The following is a 27592-nucleotide window of genomic DNA, read 5'->3' as shown; positions in this document are numbered from 1 at the left end:
GAAGAGCTCTTCTCCTGTTCCCTTTCTGTCTGGAGTTTCCCTCCTTGGCCAGCTGACCTGTGCAGTGGTTTCAGCACAAGATAAGACCCCCTCACTTGGGCACCAGGGAGGACAAGTGAGGGGCAGCCTTTAAACTAGTCACAAGCCCCAGATGAGCCAACTGTTGCCGGGAAAGAAGCTGAAATGCTTGACTAGCACTGATGCTGTGGGGGATTTTCCCTTTTTCTTCAAAAAAACAGAAAAGACCCAGTGGAAAAAAAAAAGTGATGAGTTGAGAGGTAGGCAGCGGGCCCTACGCAGCCCCAGGAGACAGTGCGCAGCTCATTTGCTTAAATTTGCAGCTGACGCTGGCTGGCTGGCAGCTACCTCTCTAGAGGCACCTGGCGGAGAGTCTCTCGACATCAGTGACCAGTCTGGTGACTCACAGCCACAGCCATGAACTACGCCCTAACCCTGGACATGGACCTCATGAACCTGGAGGACCTGGTGAGTAAGTGCAGGTGGTTCCCTGTTGCCCAGGCCCTGCTTGGAATTCTAAATAGCCTGTGCCAGGGTCCAGGGGAGAGGGGACAGTTTGGGAGTCCTGTCTCACTGTGGATCTATAGAATCTGGAGAATCCTGCTGTTTAAGATTTTATTTTCCATTCTGTGAAGGAAGCAGATAAGTAGAGAAGTTGCCCTTAATAGTCATCCTTTAGAGGGAGTTGGAAGACCTGGGTCTTCCCCTGCATCCTCCCCTGAATAGCTATGGGGCCGGGAATGCGATACTTTGCCTCTCCATTCTTCAGGAGGAATTCTCTCCTTCTGCCTTAGGATTAGAGGAAGGGACTAGACAGGACAGTACTTTGGAATTTTTCTTAATGTCAGGAGGCTGGCATGGATAATCAGTCACTCAACATGTAGTTCCTCTCCTGCCGTATGATTTTGTCATCAAGACACTACATTCCGTGTTGGAAGGAGAAGTTGAGGACCTGGTCATTGCCCTCAAATAGCTTATGGTCTAGCCAGAAGCAAATGCTCATTCGTTGGAAGGTTTTGGACAATGATTAAGTGCTAAACTGAGGGATTATGAGACCAGATGGTAGCAAGGGAGAGGACTCAGTGGGCTGGGGAGCAGAGTGAGAGAACTCTGTGTTAATCTGAAAAATGTCTTACAGCATGTTGTGGCCTCCATCAAAAGCCTGGAATCTTTAAAGTATTCTTGGAAAGATTTCTTGGGTGGGCTAAGAAGATAGTCCCCAGTATGTCCCTCTGCCACCATCCAGTCTCTCCAGCGAAGCATAGTGGCTCAGCTGACTTGGTTGTCACTGAGCTCCCAAAGGGTGTGTGGGGAGCAGCTCAGCCAGAGACCCCTGGGCTCTGAGGTGCCAGCAGCAGAGGACTGGTTATAAGTGTTTCTTGAAAACTTCTTCATGGTCCTTTCTCCCTCTGGGGAAAGAATTTTGGGCTAGACCATGAAAAATCCAAACTCTGACTCCCACCAGCTCTCCTGACCCTAAACTCACTCTGAAATGTTGTTGACTCCCTTCGGCTCCCTGGGCTGGAGCCTGTTTCATAACTCCAACAACTGTGTTCCTAGACTCGATCGGAGACCTGCCTCTCACTTGCCCCGATCCCGAGGCTTGGCGTTGAGAACATGGGCAGAAGCTGAGTGGAAGGGCTAATCTGCCAAGGTCTGGCCTCTCCGATCCAAACGCCACTTAAAATAAGTACCTGGCCATCCACCTAACCAGGACCTGCTACATAGTTTGTGGGACCCAATGCAAAATGAAAATGGGGGGCCCTTTGTTGAAAACATATTAAGAGTTTCAAGATGGCAACAACAGAGCAGTAAACCAAGTGGGGGTCCTTCTAGGTTCAGCCCCCATGGGACTGCACAGGTTGCACACCCATGAAGCCACCCTGAGCCTAATCGCAGAGTCTGGGCAATACCCAAATGAGACTAAAACCCACTGCCCTGACAAGGCAATGTGCTCCCCGCCCTGGTTGCTGGCCTCACCTGATTAGGTTACTGGGTGTCTTCCTCTGCCCGCAGCTCAACTGACCACGAGCCCTGACCCAGTTGGATATCTCAGTAACCAGCTGGAGACTTGGCCAGTCCTGGCTTCTGAGAAACCTCAAAAGTTTCCCCTAACAGCACGCCTCACCTCACTGCATGACCTACTAGAGACAGGTGGTAGCAGGGGGCAGGGAGCCAGCAGGGCATGTCCCATGTCACAAAGGAAACCTCTACCCCAGGGAGAGAGACCTGGCAACCTGCTTCATGTCACACCTCAATGAGTGGTCCCTGGCCAGGCATTTGAATATGTCTAGACCCCTCACTCAGTGTCTAGCCAGGAGCCCAGGAGTCCTGGGACCACCTGGGCTCTGGGGTTCTTCAACCAGCAACCAGTACCTTGTCCTGCCTTCACTGACCTACATACTCTCTCTCCGGGGCATTGCCCCTCAGAACACAGACCCTCTCCTCCACCCCACCCACTCGCTGCAGGGCCACGAGCAGCCGTGGCAGACTGTCCCACAGTGTCACAAGGGCCCTGGGATGGCAGAGCAGGCAGAAGAGTCTTACTTGCAGGAGCTTCTCAATAAGTATTTATTGATTTGTAATGCAGTAAAAGTCTTAGCTAGTTCTCTCTGGAGTTAGTCTAGCTTCTTCTATTCCTTTTGCTTCGTATTCCCTTTTCTATCCTTGTCCAAACCAAGTATTGTTTCACTTTCCTAGAACACTGGGTTCTTTACTCCAATGCTGGGTGAAGAACTGGGGCCAAGTGCTGATCACCCTGTATTACCTTCCTCCTCTCGAACTCTAAGATCAACTCTAGCTGCTATATTAAGCAACTTAGTCCATTTCCTTAAGGTGGGCAGCTAAATCTCATGAACTGGAGGACTCAAACAGAAAAAAAATCTAGACAGCTAGCCAGGTGCGGTGGCTCACGCCTGTAATCCTAGCACTCTGGGATGCCAAGGCAGGAGGATCACTTGAGGTCAGGAGTTCAAGACCAGCCTGAGCGAGAGTGAGACCCCATCTCTACTAAAAATAGAAAACATTAGCCAGGAATCATGGTGTGCACCTGTAGTCCCAGCTACTCAAGAGGCTGAGGCAGGAGGATGGCTTGAGCCCAGGAGTTTGAGGTTGTTGTGAGGTTATTGTGAGTTAGGCTGATGCCACGGCACTCTAGTCCAGGCGACAGAGTAAGAGACTCTGTCTCAAAAGAAAAAAAAAAAAAAAAAAAGCTGGTCCAAGCCCCTGACCCCTCCATAGATGATCACCACAAACTGTGACTCTAGTGTGACCAGAGCCATCACAGCATTATAGGCTGCAAAGCCTGTCCACATGTACCACCTCATTTCACCAGGGAGGTGTGAAGAAGAGGAACTAAAACTGGCTCAGGCTGGTTCTGGGCTTCACCTTGGGGGAGGACAGGATCTCCCCCCGACCATGTCAAAAGTCCCAGAGCAACCCCAGGGAGGAGGGTGGTTGGAGGGGGGAGAGACGAGGAAGAGACCCGAGGCCAGCGTGGGGAGGGGTCAGCGTTGGTGTGAGTCTGGGTTCAGGCACACATACTCAGTCTCCATCAGGAGCTCTCGCCTTCCTTGGGGACACAGACTGTGGCTGATCCCCCTCCTCTGGCAGAACAGCATAGCAGGTGGCCATGTATTTGGAACTGAGAATCGGGACAGGAGAGCCAGTATTCCTTCAGGAGTGATGGGGCAAGATGTTTCAAATCACTACCAACCCCGGAGCTGGTTTTAAGAGGTTGCTACACTCACCTAGGAGACGTGTCTACCTGTGCCTTGGACTGTGTGACCCTGTCCCCAAAGTGCAAATAGATGGGGTGCCAGGTGGGGCCCCTTTAAATCGAATGACATGGTGCAGAGGTAGGGCACCTTAAAGTCTCCCCCTCAAAACCACAGCCAGAGCGAGCACCCGCTCCTAATGACCAAAACCCTGGGTAGAGATGGAAGAGGCTTGCTCCTGAAGGGTGGGGGCAGGGAAAGGGAGGAGGTGTGACAGATGGAAGCCAGCGTTTCAGATGGTCCTTAGGGAGGGTGGGCCTTCTGAAGGAAGAGTAGGGGAAGAGGTACAGACCTACACTCACACCCCGGAGCCCAGCCTCGCTCCTGCAGACCCGCCGCACTGAAGGCTGGAATGAGAGATGCCCTGGCAGGCCTCACTCACAGCTCCTGACTCGGCTGGGAATATCCACACAGGGACATAAAAGGAGATGGAGCTTCTGTGCCTCTGTGTGCAGACACCTCCTGCAGCCAGCATGACTCAGGCCTCAGAGTCCTGGGGTTTGGCCTGGGTGACCTGCGCCCTCAGCAGGCAGCCCTTTCCCACCTCAGGGCTGGGAAGCAAGGTCAGGCTGGGTCATTCACTGGCTGCAGGATGGGCTAGAAAAGCAAAGGCTCCCAGGTGCTGAGAAGCGAGGATCATGCTGAGAGCCAGCTCAGTCCCCGGCAGGGCGTGACAGGCAGAGAATTGGAGCAACTGGGAGCTGGGACGGAGGGGCATTTGGAGGCAGCGTCCAGCCTCCCTCCTTCTCAAGACAGAAATCTCTTCCCACACACTTCTGTCAAACATTCCTCTCCCTCCCAAGGGCCCCATCCCATTGTTGGACAGTTCTGCCTGTTGGAAAGTTAGCCCTCCTTTGCCCGAAACACCACCCCTCAGCTTCGGCCCATTCCTCCCAGTCTGCCCCATGAGGCTCCTGCCATGAGTCGGTTCCTGCCTTCTTGCCCATGGGGGCTCTTTCCAACCCTTGAAATGAGCTCACAGACTCAAGTCTTCTCTGTCCCGGATGCCACACCCCTGAAAACTTCCTCCCGGGGCAGGGTTTTCCAAACCCCTTGGCAAAGCGGTCGCCCTTGTCCAGACCAACCAAACTGGGCTGGCATCCAGCCCACCTACAGGTTTCTGTTCACCTAGAGTAAGGGGACAGTAGCCCTTCTGGTAGACATGTCACCCCAGTGACTCATCTTAAGCTCGTAGCCAACAAACTCCCAAGTCTTTTTCTCACAAACTGTTGCTGCCAGGTCTTCTCTAACTTGTCCCTGGGTGGATAATGTTTTAAACCCAAGTCTAGGTTTCCATATTCTTCCCCATGCAATTCTAGCTAGCTAGCGTGGGCCCGTGGTTCCAGCTTGTGGAGAACTCCGTGTTGTCTGAAAGTGTTCCCCAGTCATGTCCTCATCCGAGGGAGGGCTCAGAATGCTAACAGGAGGGGATCCAGGACAGATCCCCACTTTGCATCTCTCTACTCTCCCTCCCCCTCACCTCTCCCCACCCCACCAGCACTAGACACTGTTACAGCCCCTACTCCTACCCTGGTGCTCACAGAGTGTCTCCTAACTGGATTCCTAGCTCCGTGCTCAGCCTCATTCTGGTCATTGTGTTTTCTTGCCCTCTTTGGGGCGAGTCCCTGGCCTGTGTATACGCTGTTGTCTGCTGAGTGCCTGCCTACGCCGCGTGCTGGTGTGGTGCCATCTGGGCACATGTCTAGACACCCCACACACACCTGCTGACATAGAATCACAGTCAGCAAAGCAAGCTGAGCTCCATGCTGACCAGTGCAAGGCAGCCTCGTTGTTTGGAGAAGACAGATGGGGCTTGGAGACCTTTTTTTTTTTTTTTTTTTTTTTGCCATAGGGTCTCGCTGTGTTGCCCAAGCTAGACTGCAGTGGCATCATCATAGCTCACAGCAAGCTGAAACTCCTGGGCTCAAGCGATCCTCCTGCCTCAGCCTCCTGAGTAGCTGGGACTACAAGTGTGCACCACCAAACCTGGCTAATTTTTCTATGTTTTGTAGAGACCGGGTCTGGCTCTTGCTCAGGCTGGTCTGGAACTCCTGTCCTCAAGCGATCCTCCCACCTTGGCCTCCCAAGTGCTAGGATTACAGGGGTGAGCCACCGCGCCCGGCCTGGAGACCTTAATTATCCAGGGAGGAGCCTTCGTCCTACAGTAGAGGGAAGAAGAGTAACATTTGTGGATCCCAGTAGAGGGGCAAGCACTTTGCATCTCTCTACTCTCCCTCTCCCTCACCTCTCCCCACCCCGCCAGCACTAGACACTGTTACAGCCCCTACTCCTACCCTGGTGCTCACAGAGTATCTCCTAACTGGATTCCTAGCTCCGTGCTCAGCCTCATTCTGGTCATTGTGTTTTCTTGCCCTCTTTGGGGCAAGTCCCTGGCCTGTGTATAGGTCGTTGTCTGCTGAGTGCCTGCCTATACCGCGTGCTGGTGTGGCGCCATCTGGGCACATGTCTGTGTCTATACAGGGGGCATGTTGCTATCAGACAGTGTGTATGCAAAAAGGCCTTGGGTTCCTGTGGCTTTTTATGTCAAAGAATGAGTGAGCCACTGATCCAAATTGCCTGCATTGTGTTCCCTCTGGGTATGTGTCTTGGAGGGCTCCGTTTGGCACCACATCCCCCAGGATTTAGGATTCCTGATTCCTCAACTTCCTTCCAGGCCCCAAGCCAACCTGGCTTTATTACCTGTCTCCATAGTTTGGGGGAGTGTGGGGGGTGCCAGAACCCCTGTGTATGGGAAGTGGCTTTAACACATGCCACTCCCAAGCCCCCAAAACGTCTGTTTGACACCTCCTGTTGAGATGTACTGCTGACTCCCAGCAGCCTCAAAGCAGCCTCCTCCCATTGTCCCCTCTCTGCCCGAGCACTTTGCCAAACAAATACCTCTTGGCCAAGAGGAGGAGACAGAGCTCTCCCAACCCTCCTCTGAACCCCGGTTCTTGGTAGCATTGACTTTAAACAAGTCATAAATCAATCAGCCTGGATGCTTTGGAGGGCAAGAACTTGAGCGGGTCTCACAAAGGGCCACTGGGCAGGACCTCAGCCCTCCATCGGGTAGCAGGCAGCCCTCCAGGCTCTCACCGCGGCCAAGGTAGGGAGTCCAGCCTGACTGACCGCCCCAGGCCCTGTGCCTGTCCTCTTTCTGTCCGAATGACTTTGCTCTGTGTGAAGACTGCTCATCTCACAGTGTTTTTCCTTGAACTCCTGCTGCGTTCCAGTATGAGTTAAGTGGCTGCATTCAATGACGACATTGAAAATAGCCTCCAACAGGCAAAGAGAACTCAAGCTAGGATCTAGGCTGTCAAGGGCACTGGGAGGAGGTAGGAATTGCAGAAGGACACAGAACTGAGTCCCTGCTGAGGCACTTGCCTGAAGTCCCAGGATATAAAAGCCCCTGGCCTTCTTTGGGAAACTGCTTTCAGAGCAAGTGAGCACACATCTGCTGCATGTCTGTCATGTGTAAAACATATGGCCTTGGGAGGGGGACACAGAAGGCCTCCAGAACCTCACCATCTGGTGAGGAAATGGACATCCCAACTCTTGGTGCTGTAATAAATGCACATGAGGCTGGGTGCAATGGTTCACACCTATAGTCTCAGCACTTTGGGAGGCCAAGGTGGGAGGATCACTTGAGTCCAGGAGTTCGAGACCAGCCTGGGCAACATAGTGAGACTCCATATGTACAAAAAGATTTTAAAAATTAGCCAGCCATGGCCGTGGGCACCTATAGTCCTAGATACTTGGGAGGCTGAGGCAGAAGGATCGCTTGAGCCGAGGAATTTGAGGTTACAGTGAGCTATGATAGCACCACTGCACTCTACCCTGGGCAACAGAGGGAGACCCTGTCTTCTGGGGAAGCACACACACACACACACAAACACACACACATATTATAAGGAGAAGGGGCCAGGCACCGTGGCTCACACCTGTAATCCTAGCACTCTGGGAGGCTGAGGCGGGTGGATTGTTTGAGCTCAGGAGTTTGAGCCCAGCCTGAGCAAGAGTGAGACCCCATTTCTACTAAAAATAGAAAGAAATTATATGGACAGCTAAAAATATATATATATAAAAAATTAGCCGGGCATGGTGGCACATGCCTGTAGTCCCAGCTACTCGGGAGGCTGAGGCAGGAGGATTTGCTCGAGCCCAGGAGTTTGAGGTTGCTGTGAGCTGGGCTGACGCCACGGGACTCTAGCCTGGGCAACAGAGTGAGACTCTGTCTCAAAAAAAAAAAAAAGGAGAAGAGAGAATGTGATTCCAAATGGAAGGAGCTAGGAAGAATGTAGGAAGGTAGAATTGAAATGGGCCTTGAAGGAAGGGTAGAAATTAGATAGGCAAACTTGGGAAGAAAGGCCTGCCAGGCAAAAGGAAGAGTTTGAGCAAAGGTTTGGAGACAGGAATGTAAATCAGGTGTTAGGGGCAAGTTGGGGGGTGGCCTAAAGCAATAATATAGAAGATAAAGTTTGACAGATTAGAAGAATGTATATTTGGGAGAAATTTAAGGAAACCTGTTAAGGAGTTTAGACGTCACCCTACAGGTCGATGGTTTTCAAATGAAAGTAGAACCATTTTCTTAAATAAAAGCTTATGTGTGAACACACAAGCCCAAAGTGGAGAGCTCCAGTTTAAAGGCGAGGAGAGGAGCCTGGAGCCCCCCACTACCACCACCAGCACCAGCACCATCCCCACCGCAGGGGAACCCTGTAATACACACACAGTCACTGGTACTCTTTAAAGAAAGTCCACAGAGCCAGGCATGGTGGCGCGCAACTATAGTCCCAGCTACTCGCCGGGGATGAGGCCAGAAGATCCCTGAGCCCAGGAATGCCAGGTTGCAGCGAGCTATGATCAAGCCTGTCAGTTAGCACTGTACTCCAGCCGGGACAACATAGTGAGACCCTGTCTCTAAATTACAAAAAGGAAGACAGTCCATGCAATCATGCCGTATGGGATGCCCTGCAATTGGTTCTAAAATTTAGCAATGTGTGTTAAACATCTTTTCCTAAGAGGATGTGCAACAAACCTCATTTCAAACACTGTTGTATTCTTTTGTGTGAACACACTGAATTTGGCTTCCTCCAACCTTGCATGACTGAAAATTATCACAAACATGACTTTTTCTTATAAGAGAGACAAAAAGAAAAGAAAAACACTGCTTACAGGTGATGAAGAACCAGTAAAGGACTTTGAGCAAGACACTAAGTGGTGGGATTTGTGTGTTGGAAAACTCACCCTGTCCTCCGTCCAGGAGGTGGACGGGAGTGGGGAAGCTGGCAGGAACGGGACCCATGGAGAGACAGTAGTCCTGAGCACTAGGGCAAAGAAGGACTAGAACGAGGCAATGGCAGAGGATGCTGGGGTGGGGCAGAGAGCTCTGCCATTGCACTAATGTATCTCCTGCACCCCCTTCTCACAGACCACCTGCCCCAGGGACCAGAAGGAAAGACCCAGGTGGGGGAATGGGTCTGCCCACATTGGGAGTGTGTGAAGCACAACTGGGGCCCCTGGCAAGAAAAGTCCTATGGTAGCCAAGGCAACCACCTCCTGCTTGAGGGGAACCCTTGCTCTCCTGAAAGGGGAGCAATGTGAGACCACCCAGAGCCTGGGAGACAGAGTACCCCATCCCATCCTCAGCCTCCCTGGGGCTCATCATTTATATAATTGCTTTTTTGAACCTACCTGAGTTGGTTCTAATTAGTTTTGAATTGCCATGGGGAGGGGGCTTACAGGGGAGGAGTGGGAAGAACAGAGCTGGGAAATGAGGAGGAGCAGGTGCAGGGGACAGCTGCGAGTGAAAGGTGTGAAAACAGGCACTATGTCTTCCTTTGCGGTTAGCTGGGTAAACAACCTGAGTGCTGGGGTGATGAGGAGGTGCAATGGGGCGGCAAGGAGGAGGAAGGGGAGGAGGATGGGGAGGAGGGAACTTCCGTAGACATAGTGGGCATGATCCCTTCACTTGGAACAGGCTACCTCCCTGCCCTGTGCCTGGTCTCTCTGTATCTCCCTCCCATCCTCCTGCCCCTCTGCCTCTGTCCGGGCTTTCTGCTTCTGAGCTCTCCTTGCTGGAGGGAGCCTGCCAGTGATGGGAAGTGGCAGTGAGTGTTGCATCTGCTGCTCTCCCGGCCGCCTTTAGAGGGAAGCCCAGGCAGTGCTGCTTAGTGGGAAGTATTGGCTCTGGAGGTAAATGTCGGTTCAAACAAACCTGATCCTCAGCAAGACATATCTATAAAACAGGAATAATATTACATACCTTGAGCTTAGGGTGTGGATTAAACCCAGATGGGAGGCTATTACTACCATTTTGATGATAATGAAGACAGTCAAGAAGAGGGCCCCATCAGCCCCACTCCCACCCTCAGCCCACCATGGGATCCTAGGTTATCCTGCCCGCTGTTCTGTTCAGAATTGGAACAGATGCCTCCTTGTCCCAACCAGATCCCTTCCCCAAATTGAAGTCCTGTGATTCCAGAGCCTGCAGGCATCTGTACCTGAGGACACAAAAACACAAAATAACTCAGAGGGACACAGCCCTTCAGAGTGCAGGAAGCAGGTCTACGCCACGTTCCTCCCTTCCTCTCGTCACTACTCTCTGGGGAATGAGCCCCTTTTACAGATGAAAAACTGAAGTTGGAAAAGACAAAGTGATTTGTTCAAAGTTGAAATTTGAACCTTTGAAATTTGAAATGTGGTAAGTAGGACGTATGGGAGCGCCAGGACAGAAGCAGTGAGCCTGGAGGGGTGGGAACAATCTCCGAGGGAGTTAGGGTTCCTCACTCTCCTGTCTTCTTGCCCTTGCAGTACAGGGAACTGGGCAGCTACAACGACAGCACGGATGCCCCCCTGGTGGAAAATCACCTCTGCTCCACCGTGGAGGGGCCCGTAATGACCACCTTCAAGGCCGTGTTCATGCCCGTGGCCTACAGCCTCATCTTCCTCCTGGGTCTGATGGGCAACATCCTGGTGCTGGTGATCCTGGAGCGGCACCGGCAGACGCGCAGCTCCACTGAGACCTTCCTGTTCCACCTGGCCGTGGCCGACCTCCTGCTGGTCTTTATCCTGCCCTTTGCGGTGGCCGAGGGCTCTGTGGGCTGGGTCCTGGGGACCTTCCTCTGCAAAACTGTGTTTGCTCTGCACAAGGTCAACTTCTATTGCAGCAGCCTACTCCTGGCCTGCATCGCTGTGGACCGCTACCTGGCCATCGTCCATGCCGTCCACGCCTACCGCCACCGCCGCCTCCTCTCCATCCACATCACCTGTGCGACCATCTGGGTGGCGGGCTTCATCTTCGCCTTGCCAGAGATTCTCTTCGCCAAGGTCAGCCAGCCCCATCACAATGACTCCCTGCCGCGCTGCACCTTCTCCCAAGAGAGCCAAGCCGAAACCAATGCCTGGTTCATCTCCCGCTTCCTGTACCACGTCGGGGGGTTCCTGCTGCCAATGCTGGTGATGGGCTGGTGCTATGTGGGGGTAGTTCACAGGCTGCGCCAGGCCCAGCGGCGCCCGCAGCGGCAGAAGGCGGTTAGAGTGGCCATCCTGGTGACGAGCATCTTCTTTCTCTGCTGGTCACCCTACCACATCGTCATCTTCCTGGACACCCTGGCGAGGCTGAAGGCCGTGGGCAACAGCTGTGAGCTGAACGGCTCTCTCCCTGTGGCCATCACCACGTGTGAGTTCCTGGGCCTGGCCCACTGCTGCCTCAACCCCATGCTCTACACTTTTGCCGGCGTGAAGTTCCGCAGCGACCTGTCTCGGCTTCTGACCAAGCTGGGCTGTGCGGGCCCTGCCTCCCTGTGCCAGCTCTTCCCCAGCTGGCGCAAGAGCAGTCTCTCTGAGTCAGAGAATGCCACCTCCCTCACCACCTTCTAGGTCCCAGTGCCCGCTTTGTTCTGCTTTCCTTGGGGCACACAGTGATGCCGGAAGCCCTTCCAACAGGAGCTGGGATCCTAAGAGCTCACCTTGGCCAGCGTCCTCAGATGGACCAACTCCTCTTTCTAGGACATCCCCGCCAGCTCTTCTGCCAGCCCTGGGGCTAGGCTGGAGCCTAGAAAGGGGAAAGCAGCCCAACGGCAAAGCAAAGGATATCTACACCCACCTGCATCTCCTTGGACTGAGAGGGCCCCACACACCTCTCATCCGAACCATCCAGAGCTCAAGAAACAACGTTTACTTCTGCCCTTGCCTAAAGGGAAAGTTGGTCCATTCCAGAATGCACTCCATCATCTTAAGGGCCGCTAACCTTCATAGCTGCCTGTCTCTCCTACGCCACCTGCCAAACAAAGACAGGAGAAGCTGAGCACCAGGGGATGACTGGAAGTTAAGGCTGAGGGCCAGGCATGGTGGCTCACGCCTGTAATCCTAGCACTCTGGGAGGCCGAGGAGGGAGGATCGCTTGAGATCAGGAGTTCAAGACCAGCCTGAGCAAGAGTGAGACCCTGTCTTCAACAAAAATAGAAAACATTAGCTGGGAAAGGTGGCATGTACCAGTAGTCCCAGCTACTCGGGAAGCTGAGGCAGGAGGATCGCTTGAGCCCAGGAGTTTGAGGATGCAGTGAGCTATGATGACGCCACTGCACTCCAACCTGGGTGACAGAGTAAGACCTAGCAGTAGAATGGAGAGCGCCCAGGGTGGCCCAGGGGAGGTGGGGCGTGCAACTGATGGGGAAGGAGGCAGTTTTGTCTTCCCCTCCTCCTTCCCACAGGCTACAGGCCCAGTGGAATCGCTAGAGCAGCAGAGGGCCCCCCCGGCCACAGCAGAGGGAGCTGTGAGTTAGAATGGAGATGTAGACCCCTGAGGGGAAAGACAGACCGAAAGGGACCTCTGGGAGTCATCTCATCCAGCCCCCAGCCATGCCGTCACCTCAGGCAGGGGAGTGCAAGAAACAGGCCGGGGCAGGGAAGTCCCCAGGCCCCAGGAGGCCATGCCCTGCCCCTGAGAGGATACACTCAGATGGAACCAGAGGAAGCTGCTCCGTGCTCACTTGGGGTGGGGCCTGCCAGGCAGCTCTGGGCTCTCCCCACCTCCTCCCCAGCCCAGGGGCGGGAGTCAGGGACCCCTGCACTTGCTGAGAGCAAGTCCCACTCAGGCCAATCAGCCACGCTCCCTGGGAGGCCCCTGCTGGGGAAACCACAGCTGTGGCCCAGGGGACTGTGTCTTCACAGTGGGACACTGAGGAAGCCCTGGAGTCCCCCTTTCTTCTCCCAGCATCTAACAGCAGTGAAGGAGCCAGACACAGACACAAACAGGCAATTGGCTGGATTTTGAATTTTCTTTTTAATAAAAAGGCACCTATAAAACAGGTCAATAGGTCAATACAGTACAGGCAGCACAGAGACCCCCGGAACAAGCCTAAAAATTGTTTCAAAATAAAAACCAAGAAGATGTCTTCACATATTGTATTTATATATTTATATTTATATATATATATTTATATAATGGTACAAAATGGCTGGGGATATGGCCATGGATGGAGGGAAGAAGTAGGCTGGCCTGTGGCGGAGGTGGGAGAAGAGGGGACAGGGAGGGCACTGGGCCTCTTACGGTCTGACCCCTCTCTCCTCAGGGCAGGAAACATTTAGAGTCAGACAGGCTGGGAAGTCTGGGGACAGGGGTGGGGGCTCACGGGCACAGGGCCCAGATTGGGGCAGGCGGGCAAAGCGCCTGGCAGGATGGAGGGCAGGTGGCCCCTGCACACAGAGGCCCCGGCCATGGCCCCTGGCAGGTGCCGGGGAGTCAGGAGCCTGCAGCCAGCCCGGAGGAAGCGCTAGGCCCGGCTGGCGGTGGACTGAGAGCACAGCACCAGACTGGGAGGAGTGGGGTGAGTTCCCTTTGCGTTACAGCTGCCAATGTGAGACCAGGCCCTGCAGGTCAGGGAGGCTGGGGACGGGGCCCTGGTAGAAGACACCCTGTCTAGAATGGCCCTTGGCCCTGCCAGGGAACTGCCCCGCCACCTCACAAGGCAGGAAAGGAAGTGAGAAAAGGAGAAGTTTTTTTACTCCTGGGGCCAAGGGGAGCAAAACACCCAGTCGTATATGGCTTCATCTCTGACCAGAGGCAGATGGGGAGCTCTTCTGGGGAAAAGCAGGGAGCTGAGGGGGAGGCAGTGGCTGTACCTGGGTGGGCACAGACAGATCTGGTACATGGTCCTGAGCCCTGGGCAGAGGGGCCTTGCCGGTGAGTTGGCAGGCAGAGAGGAGGCAGCAGGATGCTGTTTTCCCTACTCCATCCTCAGGGGTGGAGGCTGGAGGGGAGGCAGACTGACTCAGACAAACCCTGTTCCTTTCTTCTTTGGTAAGAAGTAGGTGGCAGCCTCTGGAAGAGTCAGGGCCCTGGAGGTTACCTGGCCCAGGGCTACTGTGGCCACAGGCCCAGAGGCACCATGCCAGCCCTCCATGGCTCCACTCAACGGGGCACACAGCCACCGCCTCTTCCTCCTTTCCTTCATCCCAGACTGGGGAACAAAGGACTTCAAGTTCTGGCTAAGATGTAGCAGCAGGGGACACCCAGACATCCACAGTGGGATGTCAGGGCCCCATGTCACCGGTGTGGGCAAACACGCAGGCACGTACATGCATGTTCTCCCTGAATCACTCAGCAGCAGACAGGCTGCCGCCCTGGGGGTCTCAGCCCTGCTGGGGCTCACCAGGTGGAAGCCTAGGTGGTCTGATCTCGGTTTCGGTGTGGGGCATCTAGGTCATTTTACCATTTGGGGAGGAGACAGGAATGGTATCCCTTCTGGACTCAGAGACACTGCAAACAGTGGGTGGGGGCATAGGGCTGCACATCCCTGGGTCCAGGGGAATGGAGGGGGCAATAATTTGAAGAAGGGGGAAGGGTTTCTTTTATCCTTTTTTTTTGTGTGACGTCTATCAAAACACAGAAATACAGCACACACACAAACCGGCACAAAAGCGCAGCGCTCTATTTACAGCTATGGCTGGCACCTGCCCACCTGGCCAGCCGCCTGCAGGGAGGGGTGGGAGAGGGGATCAGCCACGTCAGCAGGAAGAGGAAATGCAGGAAAAGACAGAAGGAAAAACGGGGGGTGCAGAGGAACCAAAAGGAGGAAGGTAGGGCTTGAGCAATGAAGAGACGAGATAGTGGCAGAAAGGGATGGGGGAGACCTCTCCTTCCTCTCTCCCCCAAGGCCCCCAGACAGACTCCAAAAGCATAGCTGAATGGGGACAGGGTTCAGGGGAAGAGGGAAAATTGAGGCTCCATAGGAATTGGGGGCAGTGGGGAGGGGCAGTCCTGGTGGCCGAAATGGAACAAACCCCACACCAAAATCCCCCACCCCACTCTGCCACCTCCCCTAAGCTGCCAGCACATCTGGTTTCCACAAATGCCACTCCCCACACAAGCCCCCTCCCACCCTCTCCACCCCACCCCTTGACCCAGGCCATCCCAACACTGGAGGGGAAGAACTTTTTAAGGTTATCATATTTGCAACATTGCCCCGGCTTCAGTCCCCAGCAGGGACTTCTAGAAGGGCAGGTTGGCCATGCTGCCCGGCGCCGGGAGGTAGCCCATCTGGCTGTCCAGAGACACACTGCGCTGCCGCAGGGGATGGGACACCATGAGGTTCTGCTGGGGTGGGGGGCCCATGAGGGAGCCCTGTGGGGAGAGCATGTGGGGGGGCTGGCTGTAGACCTCTCCCCCCACGCCCCGTTGCTTCATCAGCATGAAATTCTGCTGGGTCATGAGGCCTTGTGGAGGGGACATGACGCCCTGGTGCAGGCCGTGGGGCACCATGCCCTGCTGTGGGGGCACACCTGTCCTGCCCAGCAAGGACATCTGTCCGGGGTGGCACATGGACATGTTGAGCCCCCGCTGAACGCCCTGCTGGCCCGGGAGATTGGGGGGCCGAGAGGGGGTCTGCTCCGCCATCATGTTCTGCAGGTTCATGAGATGCAGATTGGGGGGCTGGGTCTTGGGGGGCTGGTTCTCGCTCTTAGGGAAGTACTGGAGGGTGCTGCTTGGCTTCTCAGAGGGGATGATCCTTGACAAGTCGAATTCGGGGATCCCCGTTGGGGTGGGCCGGATCACCTCGCTCAGCTCGGGGTCGTTCAGCACTGATGCCACCCCAGGGAGCACGCCTGGTGGGTATGCGTCACCCATGCGCCCAGCCATGCCTTTGGCCATCAGGTGCTGCTGGGGGGGCATGGGGCCAGGTGGCTGGCTGGGCAGGTCCTCTGGGGGCAGGGGCATGCCTGAAGGGTAGTGCTGCTGCAGGCCAGGCCCCCCGCCCCCGCCCCCAGCGGGGGCCATGGCACCATGGGGCTGCTGCAGCCGAGGGGGGAAGGGCACCATCTGGGAGGAGCTGGGCACAGGCCCGCAGGGGGCATTCAGGGAGTCTGGGCCCCCCGGAGCCATCATCATTGAGTTTTGAGGGGGTCCTCCTGTCCCCTGTGCACTGGGGTGCAGTGGAATGTTGGAGCCCAAAGGGGTGGGGGAGGGCAGCATGGTAGGCGGGGGCTCATGGGACAGGGGCTGCTGGCCTGGCAGGTTCATGCCCATGGGGCTCTGGGCAGCAGCTGAGTTCAGGTGCATCTGGCTGGGCTGGTTGTTGCTGATCCCTGTGGGGGAAGAGGATGAGGAGGTCAGACACTGTGTGCACCCAGAAGGGGCAGGGTGCACAATGCAGTCCTTCCCACACCCAGCCAGGTGGTGCCAGGGGTGAGAGCAGTCACCAATGGCTTCCCCTGGCTGGGAGGGAAGGGACTGGAGGTGTTTAAACTAGAAGCCAAGAGACCAAGTTTGGGCCCAGTTCTCCATGGACATGTGGCTGGGTGTTGGAAAGACCACTCAAGTGCTCTGGGATGGGTGGCACTGAGTGACTCCAGCGGGTGGAACAGCATCCTGGGACCTCACACCCCAACCCCCAGGGCCCTTCAAAAGCACAGAAAAGCCAGCATGTCCACAGGGCGACTCCTGGCTGTGCCCACTCTCCCTGTTCCCAGTGCCCACATCAGCACTTCTCCCCGGGCCCCTGCCTGTCCTCACACCTGGCCCGGAGCCCTGCTGCGGTTGTGGGGGCGGTAGCAGGGGCCGGTCAGGCAGCAGCTCATCATCTGAGGTGGCGATGGTCTTGATGGCATTGTGGTAGAGCGGGGTGGAGCTGGGCATGGCGTACTTGGACATCTGGGACATCATCAGTGACAGGGGGTTCTGGGAAGGCGTGGGGTCTGGGGAGGAAGTGAACGGTAGGCTGGGGTTCATGAGGCTGCTGGGAGGGTTGGCGGGAGGCGCCGAGGAGCTGCTCCGGGGGCCACTAGGCGGGAGGGCACCTACAGAAGCGGAGAGACAGAGAGCAGGGCGTGACTGGGAGAGCAAGATGGATCTGGGTGCTCACACTGGGGGGTTCAGGAAGAGACAGCTCCCCAGATGTCCATCTGATGCTCCGGGCACACCTATGTCCCACTGAACACAGGCTCCCTCGTCACCACAGTCCACCAGTCATTAACCAATCCCTGCAACCTCAGGGCCTTGGGCAGCGAGAAGACCCCCAAGCCCCAAGTACATCCTCTCAAAATACCCGGGAGATGAGTGCAGCACACCCTGAGAAAGGGCAACACAGCTCCCACCATCTGCCCTGCAAGCAGAGCCACCCACCTCTGTGCCCCTGGTACAGACACCTGAACTCACTGCCCAGCCCCAGTGCAAGGAAACCCACCTCGGGGGCTTCCCGTGCCAGAGCCCAGTGCCCACTTGCCTGCCCAGTTCACTCACCCTGTTCCATGTTGCCCAGGGTGGTGGAAGAGTTCATGTTGATAGGCGGCTGCTTGTTCTGGGAGACTCCAGGGCTGGGCATGGCCGTCTTGGGTGAGGCAACCCAGCCTGGAGAAGGCACCGCCATGGAGGGAGACTTGAGCCTGCTGGGCGAGCCCGTGGGCGACCGGACACTGAGGGAGGAGCTGAGGACCTGGGGCGACTTGAGAGGTCCTGGTGGGTTGGCAGAAGGCAAGGGCACCATCTGTGAGGGAGTCTGGGGAGACTTGAGGTTGGCGGAGGGCGAGGTGACTAGGGGTGAGTGCCCCTGGCTAAGAGTGGGCGACTTCAGGTGCCCCATGCCCGGTGAGCCCATCTGATTAATACTGATGGTGAGGTCTGAAGGCCGCCTGCCCAGCCCCCGGTTTGGGGCTGAATGCACGGACCCAGGAGGATTGGAGGCAGGGGGCAGAGGCATGTGGCTGAGTCGAGTGGTGCCCACATTGCCCATGGGCATTGAGCTCTGCTCAGGGCTGAACATGTCTTGGGTATTGCCCATGTCCTGGGACATGGCTTGGTAGGATCCCTGGCCCCCAGAGAATCCCTGCTGGCCCTGATTGGGAAACTGTGAAGACATAAGCATCTTCTGCGGGCCACCCATCATGCCACTGCTGTTCTGGGCCCGAACCCGGGCCATCTCCTCAGGACTGAGGCCCTGGGGCCCCATCATGTCCCCAGGGCCCCGCATCTTCTGCGACATCAGCATCTGCTGCTGTGGGGTCATTTGCACATTCAGGTTCATGTTCATGTTCATGTTCACATTCATGTTCATGTTGAGGTTGCCTGGCCCCATGGGTGGGTCCACCTCCCTCAGCCCAGACTGCCCCATGGGAGGGCTGAGGAGGCCCCGGCCTCCAGCAAACTCCATGCCCATGGGAGCGCCCGCCAGGCCCTCGCCACCAGCCATCTGCCCAGGGAACATGGCGGGATCGATTTGCCGGTGCGCCTGCATCATCCGCTCCATCTCCATGCTCTGCCCCATGCCACTGCCTGCCATGCCCAGGGGACGCTGCATGCCCATTGACCGCTTCTCCAGCAACTGGTGCCGCAGTAGCTCCTCCCGGACCCGAGGGGTCATGAATCGCTCCACTTCTCCTTGCCCACCAGGGTAGGGCACGGTGTTCTGGGCAAAATTGCTCGGTCCCCCCATAGGGGGCAAGTCTTCGGTCCAGCCCATGCCTGGCCTCACGGGCCTCTGTATGGCATTCATGGGTACCTCCATGGGCATACTCTGCATGCCCCCAAACCCAGGCACCCGTTGTATCTGGTTGCCTGGGAAACGGGGGCCCGGGAAGGGAGGTCCGCCCCGGAGCTGCATGGGATCCTGGACATCCATGGGCGCACGCAGCTGTGCGCCCACCCCTGGCGGCCACTGATCCGCAGGCTTGCTGTGGTAAGGCGGTGGGGGCCCCCTCACCATCATGCCCCCCAGGCCCATCATGTCCTGCAGGGGACGCCCGCCATGCAGACCAATCTGCTCCTCCTTCCGCCGTTTCTCCTCATAGTACTCCTCCTGCAGCTTGCGCCAGGCCACCTGCTCAGGTGTGAGGCTGTCCTGGCCTAGCCTCTGCATCATCATGTTCATCTGCTGCCCCATGTCCCCGCCCGGGGGGTGCCCAGGCACTTCATGCTCCAGCGGGGGCCCCCCCAGGCTCTGCGTCTGCGAAATCATGGACTGCAAGGGTTCTTCATACTTCTTCAGCCCGCTGGGAGGGGCGGTGGGCGGCTGCTGGGGCGCAGGAGGGGCTTGTGCCGGCGGGCCCCCCTCACCCGCTCCTCCTGGGGGCCCCTTGAGGAAGGGCTCGGTCTCCCCGCTGCGCAGGAGCAGCCGCTCAATGTCTCGAAGCGTCTGGAGGGACCGTTCCCGATGCTCCAGCTGCTCTTTGGACAGACCCTCGGAGCCCACCAGGCTGTGCTGCCCATTTCCGGTGGGGGCGGCCTCCCCCAGCAGGGCAGGGCCGGCAGCACCACCGGGGTCTCCTCCAGGAGGCAGAGGGTTGGTGGTGGTGGTAGCCGTCGGGGTGTTAGGGTGGGTGCCCCCTGCCCCACCACCGGTGCTGGCAGCTCCCACCGAGTTGGGGGCCAGGTCCTGACTGGTGTCCTCAGAAGGCCCCTCTGGGGGCAGAGCAGGCGGGGCACTGCCAGGGGCCTGGGGTGGTGGTGGCGGCAGTGGAGGTGGCTGGGACTGCGGGGTGCCCGCTGATGGTGTGCTCAGGGGCAGCGGTTCTGGGGTGGGGGGTACTTTAGGGGCCTGCAGGAGGACAAAGGCAGAGCGTGAGACGGGTAAGGGGATGTCCCACCCACCCGCTGTTCACGGAGGCGCCGTGCCCGAGCCTATGAGGGTGCCCCACCAGGCACCACGCTCACCTGGTCAAGCTTGGCCCGAGGCACGTTCTGCTGGTGGTAGGCGAGGATGGAGTCCGCCCGGCCCTGCAGCACTGCCTCCGCAGCCCTGCACCAGACAGGCAGGCGCAGGACTCAGAGAGGGGGGCAGGAGGGAGCCCACACCCTCACCCGGCTCAGCCCCACCTGCCACAGCTCCCTCAGGACCCCAGGCTGAGGGGTGCTGCCCCACCAGAGTGAACTTGGCTTCCCCGAGGCACTTACGTGTTGGCCAGGTGGGTGGTGAAGACGTACACAAACTGTGAGGGAGGCTTTCCGGGGACACCCCCGCCCCCGGCCCCAGGAGCATCAGGCCGGAGGCCTGGCGGGGGCCCATGTGGGGGGCCTGGTGCGCTGCTCTCGCTGAGGGGCAGTTGGGCAGTTTGGCCGGGACCCAGCGGTGGGGCCGCCATGGCTGGGTCTGCTACATTACAATCTGCATGATGACAGAGGAGAGGGAAAGGGGGTGAGCGGCCCAGATGCAGGGAGCAGATCCAGCTGGGACCCCCCTTCCCAGGGAAGCTCACTGTCTTACAGCTCATGCCCCAGGGTCACTTGCTGCTGCAATCCAGTGCTTTCCTCAGTCTGGTTTCCACACTTACTCGCCCGAGATCAGTCTTTGACCAGGATGGCAAGGCTGGTGACCATGTAGAGAGGAGGGGAAGGAGCATGCAGCCCTTTCCAACAGGCCTCCATGTGCCCAGCATTCCACTGGGTACTTAACAGGTATAATTTTATCTCATCAACACACCCCTGGGAGGAATGTGCCACACTCCACTTTACAAAGGAGGAAGTAAGTAACTCGCCTATGGTTACACAGCCAGCTAGTGCAGATCCAGGATCTGAACCCAGGGCAGGACTCCAAATCCTGCCCTGAGCTCCACTCTCACCCTCAGGATCCTGTCATCACATGTACACACACCCCGTCTAGTGACCCGGTGGGGGCAGCAGGCAGAAGGCAAAGAGGCTTCACAAACTGATGATGCAAACTGACTTGACTTTGTGATTTTATGAATAAGGCACATCCTCCCCCTAAGCTGCTTCACCTGTAAAATGGAAATACCAACCCCTGCCTTGCACAGGGGACAGGCCAGAGAAATATATTTTTTATCAGCAAGTTCAGAACTATGTCAAAGTAAAAGATCAACTTGAAAAACAGAGAGTTAGAAAAGGCGGACATACTGGGAACATTCCCAGGACAGACCAACCACCCTCAGCATCAAGAGAAGTTTTGTTCTATGGTGACAAACTTCACTCTAAGTCCTAGCCTAGAAAAGATCCACAGGGGAGGGAGGAGGATGCATGATGAGAAATGACTTAATAGGTACTATATATCTTATTTGGGTTGACGGACACCCCAAAAGCCCTGACTTCACCACTACGCCATGTAACAAAATTGCACTTGTACCGCAAAAATTTATACCAAAAAAAAAATCTACAATTGGTGATCAATGGGTCTAGGCGAGTGGCAGGCCCATTCCCATGCCAAGAAAAACAAGTCAAAGTGCCTGGCCTCCAGACAGTAAATGACAGCATTCTCAATTAAAATAAGACAAACTGCCTGGCTGGGCACAGTGGCTCGTGCCTATAATCCCAGCACTTTGGAAGGCTGAGGTGGGAGGAGTTGCTTGAGGCCAGGAGTTTGAGACCAGGCTGAGTAACATAGTGAGACCCCGTCTCTGCCAAAAATTTTTAAAATTAGGCAGGTGTGGTGGCCCACACCTGTAGTCCCAGCTACTGGGGAGGCTGAGGCAGGAAGATCACTTGAGCCCACGAGTTTGAGGTTGCTGTGAGCTACAGTCAGGCCATGGTGCTCCAGTGTGGGTGGCAGAGTAAGACTCCATCTCTAAACTTGAGCCAGGACAGCAGCCACCGTCCCATGGGCCCAGTGTCAAGCTCCCCTCCTTGGATAAACCTTCCCTGACAGATCTACCCCATAATGGAGGGGACCCTGCTGCTCCAATTTTGCACAGAAGTACACAGGCAGAAGTCTGGGGGGGGGCTTCAAAGCCGACCTCAGTGTGTGAAGGCTGCCTGGAGACAGAGAAGGTGTATACTCAGTACCCACAACAAGGCTCCTGGATACGAGCTATCGGGAGGGAAGCAGGGTTTAGTTCAATAAGGAACTTTCTAGTACAATGACAACAACCAAAAAAGCTAACACTGTTCTAAGTATGTTACGTGTATGAACTCATTTACTCCACATACCAACCCTATGAGGTAAACAACATTTTTATAGATGAGAAAACCGAGGCCCTTTCCCAAATTTACACAAATAACCTAGGATGCAAACCAAGGCAGCCTGATCACAGAGGCCATGCTATTCACATCTGCATTAGACTGTCCCTCCCTTAAGGACTCTTCAACACTCTAACGGCAGTACAATTAAAATTGTCACAATGGTTGCCCAGGTGTGGGATGTCAGCAATTTCTTCTTTGTATTTTCCTAAGTTTCTACAACAGTGCAGTCTCGTGTTATAAAAGTGAACTGGGGGTTGCAGCGGAGGGGGGTGCAGGGTGTCTGTCCTGGGGGACAGCCAGAGGCTCAGAGACCACTAATTAGGCCCGTGGGTAGCGGGAAGTCCTGGGACTAGATGGCCTTTGAACTCCCAGCCAGCACCATCTCCATAGACATGGTCCGCTCATTCCTCAACATTGCTAACCGTGTCCTCCTCTGCAACAGGCATCATAACAACGCCTGCCTCACGGCGCTGTTGTAAGAATTAAATAAAACGAAATGTCCGGCGTACTTTCTTCTTTCTATGGTCCTTGCCTTCGAGAAGTTCACAAGTGAACATTCTCTGGCTAGTTTCTTATACATTAAGTTATCTGTCCCCCCAAACAGCTGTAAGCTCTGAGGGAAAATACCACATAAACGGCTATGAGCTTCCCAGGGGCAGGGGTTGTGTGTGGCCCTCTCCATCACTCACAGAAGGCCCAAACATACACGGATCAATAAAAGACCAAGAGGGGTGGGCACCATCCGCGCCCACTCCTGGTCCTGGTGACGCAGCCTGGGTACTTGCCAGGAGTCAATCAGAGGTTAGGGAAGGGCACCAGAGACACAGCCAAGTGTCAGCTCACACCCAGGCTTAGCAGGGCTTTGCACGGCGGAGGCAACTGTCCGGCTCCCAGGGAGGCTGGACCTTCACCGCCCTCCCTCTGCTGGCCAGTAGGTGGCAGCATAGGCTAGGAATTAGTGGGCAGAGGCATAGGTGATGTGGCCACCTGAGGGAACCCCACCCCGCCTCAAGTCCCTAGGGAAAGGGGGCCACTGACCACCCAGAAGGCAGGGGCTGCGCTGTCACAGTGCAGAGAGGGATAGAGTCTGAGAGGTGGGACGGGAGACAAGGAGCCTGGGCTCCTGGCCCATAGTATTAATACTTCCTGCCCAGCCTCAGTCCTCTCAAGTCCCAGGTAAAGAGAGGGAGGCTCCCTCTGGGCACCATCCCCCAGGGGCACCATGGGCCACAGCATGTTGGCATCAATGGGCACTCACTGTGGGTGGCCCCAATGGGCTTGTCGTCCTCCTCACTGTCGGGTCCAGAGCACCATTCGTCCCCACTGTACGGCTGCTTCCGCTCCAGCACACAGCGCCGCTTACTCCTGGGTGCCACCTCTGCCCAGGCAGGATGAAGGCAAGCAGGGGTCAGAGTGAGGGCCCAGAGGCCCTGTCCTCCCACACCCAGGGTCCCTTCCAGACCCATTCTCTGAGATGCCCCACCCGAGGGCACTGCCCAGGCCATGGTGGGCACGTTGCCAGCCCTTGGCCCCCACCACACCACCATTTGTTTCTGATTTCTCTCTATAGCCCTGGCTGCCTGTCTCCCCTCCCCCCCAACACCAAGCACAGCATAATCCCCAACCACAACTGGTTCTAATTAGGGCTGGGGGGGAGGGGGAAGCCGCTGCTACTCTTCCAGGCATCAGTGCCTGCTCCCAAACGCTCCCACCAGGCAGGATACCAGGAGGCTCCTGGGAGGTGTGAGGGTCTGCTCCTCACCCCAGAGCACCTCCCTCTCCCCCTGTAGGGTACTGGAGGGAAAGCAGAGGGGGATGAGATCAGAAGCCCCATCGCTCCGTGTGATCCCTCCATGGGTGGCACCCTGGCCAACCTCAATCCTGAATGACCTGGTTGTCAGAGGTGATGGGGTAAGAGAAAGACGCCCATGCATAAATGCTGGAGAGGAGCAGGGGATGAGGACTGGCCGAGGAGGGCAGAGAGATGGTCTCCCAGCACAGCACGTCTGGGCCTTGGACTTGTGGAAGATGCTAGGGTCTTGGAAATCGGGGAAATGGGGTACCTTTGGCCTCTGAATCCAGGGACGGGGTTCCAGCCTCTCGCTGCTCTCCAGAGTCCACAGACACGCTCCGTTCCCTCTTCACCTTGCCCTTGAGTGAGCTGAAAGGGGGCACCCCTGCCTGGGGGTTCTTCAGACTTGAGTTGCTAGGTGAGATCTGGTTGGCCTTGGCCCCATGGTTCCCCGCCCCCACGCCCTTTGAGCCCAGGTTGCAGGTGGGTCCTTGGTTCACATTCTGGTGCTGGGATTGGGCCCCGCCATTCCCTGTCTTGCCATGATTGGTCAATTTATTTTCTGGGTGCATTGGCTTGGCTGGGGCAGGGGGGCAGTGGCCGCGGGGGGACAGCGGCGGGCTCCCTGGAGCTTCTCTCCTCCTGGGGTGGGGTAACCTGGGAGAAGGTGGGAGAGATGTGAAAAGTTAATCTTGCTAGAGGCTATGCCTGCCTGGACTTTAATTGCCCCATCTTGCCTCACCTAAAGGAGGGGAGCTGAGTGGCATCTCAAGACAGCCAGCTATTCACACTCTCCTTCTATGGCCCCTCAGACAAGGACTGATGCCCCCTCCACCTCCAATTACAATGAAAACCAGGGCTTTGAGTTGGCAGAATCTACCCACCCCCAGCCCCAACATCCATCAGACTTGTAAGCTTCTGAGGTCACCCCTCTCCTCTGGCACCCGAACAGAACTTAAGCATCCTCTCTTCTAGGGTTTGCTGTCTTCCGACGCCTTCCAAGGTCTCAAACCTCAACTCTCAGGTGTCCCAACATCAGCAGAGACGGGCCACAGGACCTGGGGGTCACTGCTCATGCCCCAGTCCCATTCCCCTGGGGAGGTGGGGAATAGCACACCCAAGAGTGGTACCCACTGGTCCAGAAAGCTCCCTAGAGCTGAAGGGGAAGGCCTGAAGAGGGTGGGCCGGCAGGCAGGGGCAGGAGGAGAGGGGGAGGGGAGCGGTGTGTCAAGCAGAAGGGAGTGCAGCTTGAAGCCAAGGATTCCTGCAGCCTAGGCTGCGGGCCCTTTAAGCTCCAGCCCGCTCCCCCCGCAGCCTCCCCCTCCCCGGAGACCTATTAATAGCCGCTGGAAAGATCACATCACGGGAGAGGATATTTATCCCCCCTCATTCCACACCAGCTCAGATTTATTTCAGTTCTGCTGTCCTGCTGCTGCCGCCTGGCCCTGTCTGCCGGCTTCTCCTGGGGAGGGGGAGGGAGGCAGGCACCGCCCCCCAACTCCAGTTCCCACCCCCAGCTAGACTGAGGCCAGAGGCTGCCATCGGACCCCACAGTAGGGCGGGCAGGAGTCTGCTCAAGCCATTTTAAGGAGAGAAGACCGAGAAGGGACCAGAAGCAGCAGGCATAGCTGGCTGCCAGTGCCCTCTGCCCCCTGGGCCCAGGCACCAAGGCTGTCTGCGGCTCCTGCCTGGTCCAGGCCTTCCCATGCTAACCCCTTTAGCCCACTGGTGGCCTGGGAGCCAGGTGCCCAGGGGGGCTAGCTCTCCACGCCCGCACAGCCTGGGCCTCATCACCACTGGGCCCGTCCCTTCCCCACACTCCACACACACACACACATCCCGCCCTCCACGACACCCACACACCTTGTCTTGTTAGCCAGGATCCTCATGGCTCCCACACACAGTGGGGCTACGGCCCCTGTGCGTGCCCAGGGCCCAGCCAGGTACTCGGTACTGGAGCACGGACTGCAGCAACAAGCCCCAAAGAGAAAACTCGTGACTTGGGGAGGGGGTGTGAGAGGGGAGGGGAGAAGGGAGGACCCAACAGCCCTGGGACTAGGGAACTGGATAGGGTAGGGTGGGACTGGAAAGGGAGGACTACGAGATGGGGTCTTGATCCTAGAGGCCAGTCCTGTCCCCATCCCTCCCGCACCTTGCCCTCAGGGAGCTTGCAGTCTCCACCAAGCTTCTCCCCCACCACGGGCTGCAGAGGCAGAATTCACTAAAGGCTGGGTTGCAAAGGTGCCGCGTGGGGCGGCCGTGAGGTCTGCTCTGGCCCCTGGGAGGGACTCCCGCTCCCAGACGCGCCCCTCACCCAGGGTGGGGAACCCCTGGCGCCCCGCCCCCAGCGCTGCGCCCAGCCCCGGGGCTCTCCAGCCGCGGAGGGGGCCCGGGGGTTGGGGGGGGGCAATGTCCCACCCCGCCCCCAGCTCGAGGCCTAGCCCGTGCCCATCCCAGCAGGCCCGGGCGGGCAGCAAGAGGCCTGGCGGGGCCCCGGGGCTGCAGCTGGGCTCTTCTGGAGACCAGTAACGCTGGCTCAGATTCCTCCCCGACCGCAAGAATGCAGGAGCCTCCCCTCCCCCCGCCTGCACCCCCACCCCGCCCCCTTCGGCAGAGCCCGGGCGGAGAGGCAGAGCGAGCGAGCGACAGCCAGCGAGGCAGCGAGCGAGCAAGCGGGAGGCGGACAGGGCTGCAGCGTGGTTCTCCAGGCCCTGCGCGCGCGCGGACAGACACACGGACAAGCCCCGCGAGGGGCTAGGCGCGTGCCGGCCGGGCGGAGGCTCGGCGAGCCCCGGGCGCCGCCGGGCAGGGGCGCAGAGACCCACAAGCAGCCGAAGTCTGACTCTCACACACTCACAGCGCACACGTGGACAGGGAGACAAAGACACGCACGGAGCCCAGGAAACTAGAGGCGCGCTCACGCCCAACCCGCGGAGGTGTGCCCGGGGGCGAGGGAAGCACTGGCCCGAGCGCGAACCGCTGGGGCGGCCTGGGGCGCGCGCAGACGCCGAGGCTGCCCGAGGGCCGAGTGGGAGCTCCCCGACTCATTGAACAGATGCAAAGACTGAGGCCGGCCACCAGGGAGTCGTAGAAAGTTGAGCCTGGTAGTCACAAAGAAACACACACGGCCACAGAAGATACATCGACAGACTTACACATACACAGAAGCCTCACCCAACCACCCCCTGCCCCGGCTCAGCCCTCGTCCGCACCCCCCACCCCCCAGCAGCCCATCCCGGTAAAAGGTAGGGGGGGAGGGGGAGGAGTCTTGGACCCAGGAGCTTTGTCCCGGTGACAGGCCCAGCCAGACACCGGTTCACACTCCGCTGCTCCCCGCCGGGCTGGGCTGGGACCTCAGGGTGAGGGGGCCCCACCTGTTACCCTGTGGGAGTCTAACCTCAGTTTAACCCTAGGGCGCATTGGCGTCCCCACTCCAGCTCCGTCTCTGGGGAGGAAGGCTTCTCAGGGAAACGTTCCAAAGTCCAGGGCCTAGCTGGGAAGCAGCCTGCCACCCCCATCTCCTGCATCGCAACCAGGGAAGAGGGAGGCAGGAGTCACTGGAGACACCTGGGCTTAGGGGCAGATCTGTGGCTGACATGCATC

General features: G+C 57.2%; 2 protein-coding genes across 6 annotated transcripts in view; one reads left to right on the top strand and one right to left on the bottom strand.

Moving 5' to 3' along the window:
- Positions 1-253: 253 nt before the first annotated feature.
- Positions 254-12187, top strand: CXCR5 (C-X-C motif chemokine receptor 5). The gene is made up of 2 exons (XM_045556337.1): positions 254-486; positions 10608-12187. The coding sequence occupies exons 1-2, from the start codon at positions 436-438 to the stop codon at positions 11673-11675; spliced, it is 1119 nt and encodes a 372-aa protein (XP_045412293.1). The 5' UTR covers positions 254-435; the 3' UTR covers positions 11676-12187.
- An 874-nt stretch (positions 12188-13061) lies between these two features.
- BCL9L (BCL9 like) overlaps positions 13062-27592 on the bottom strand; it is a 28426-nt gene continuing 13895 nt past the window's right edge. For 2 of the 5 annotated variants that reach the window (XM_045556332.1, XM_045556334.1), the window contains 8 exons: positions 25853-25954; positions 24261-24646; positions 23456-23575; positions 20182-20392; positions 19942-20026; positions 17536-19825; positions 16812-17093; positions 13062-16382 (listed from right to left, as the gene is read on the bottom strand). In XM_045556332.1, the coding sequence (XP_045412288.1) occupies positions 15289-16382; positions 16812-17093; positions 17536-19825; positions 19942-20026; positions 20182-20392; positions 23456-23575; positions 24261-24646; positions 25853-25878 (4494 nt within the window). In that variant the 5' untranslated portion in view covers positions 25879-25954 and the 3' untranslated portion in view covers positions 13062-15288. Of the gene's footprint in view, positions 16383-16811; positions 17094-17535; positions 19826-19941; positions 20027-20181; positions 20393-20491; positions 21207-23455; positions 23576-24260; positions 24647-25852; positions 25955-26141; positions 26359-27592 lie in introns of those variants that run through there. The other 3 variants (XM_045556333.1, XM_045556335.1, XM_045556336.1) reach the window with 3 other exon arrangements.

This window comes from Lemur catta, chromosome 7 (assembly GCF_020740605.2).
Source record: "Lemur catta isolate mLemCat1 chromosome 7, mLemCat1.pri, whole genome shotgun sequence".
Lineage (NCBI taxonomy): Eukaryota > Metazoa > Chordata > Mammalia > Primates > Lemuridae > Lemur > Lemur catta.
Note: the sequence above shows the minus strand (reverse complement) of the source record. Positions and strands in the feature narration are given on the sequence as shown.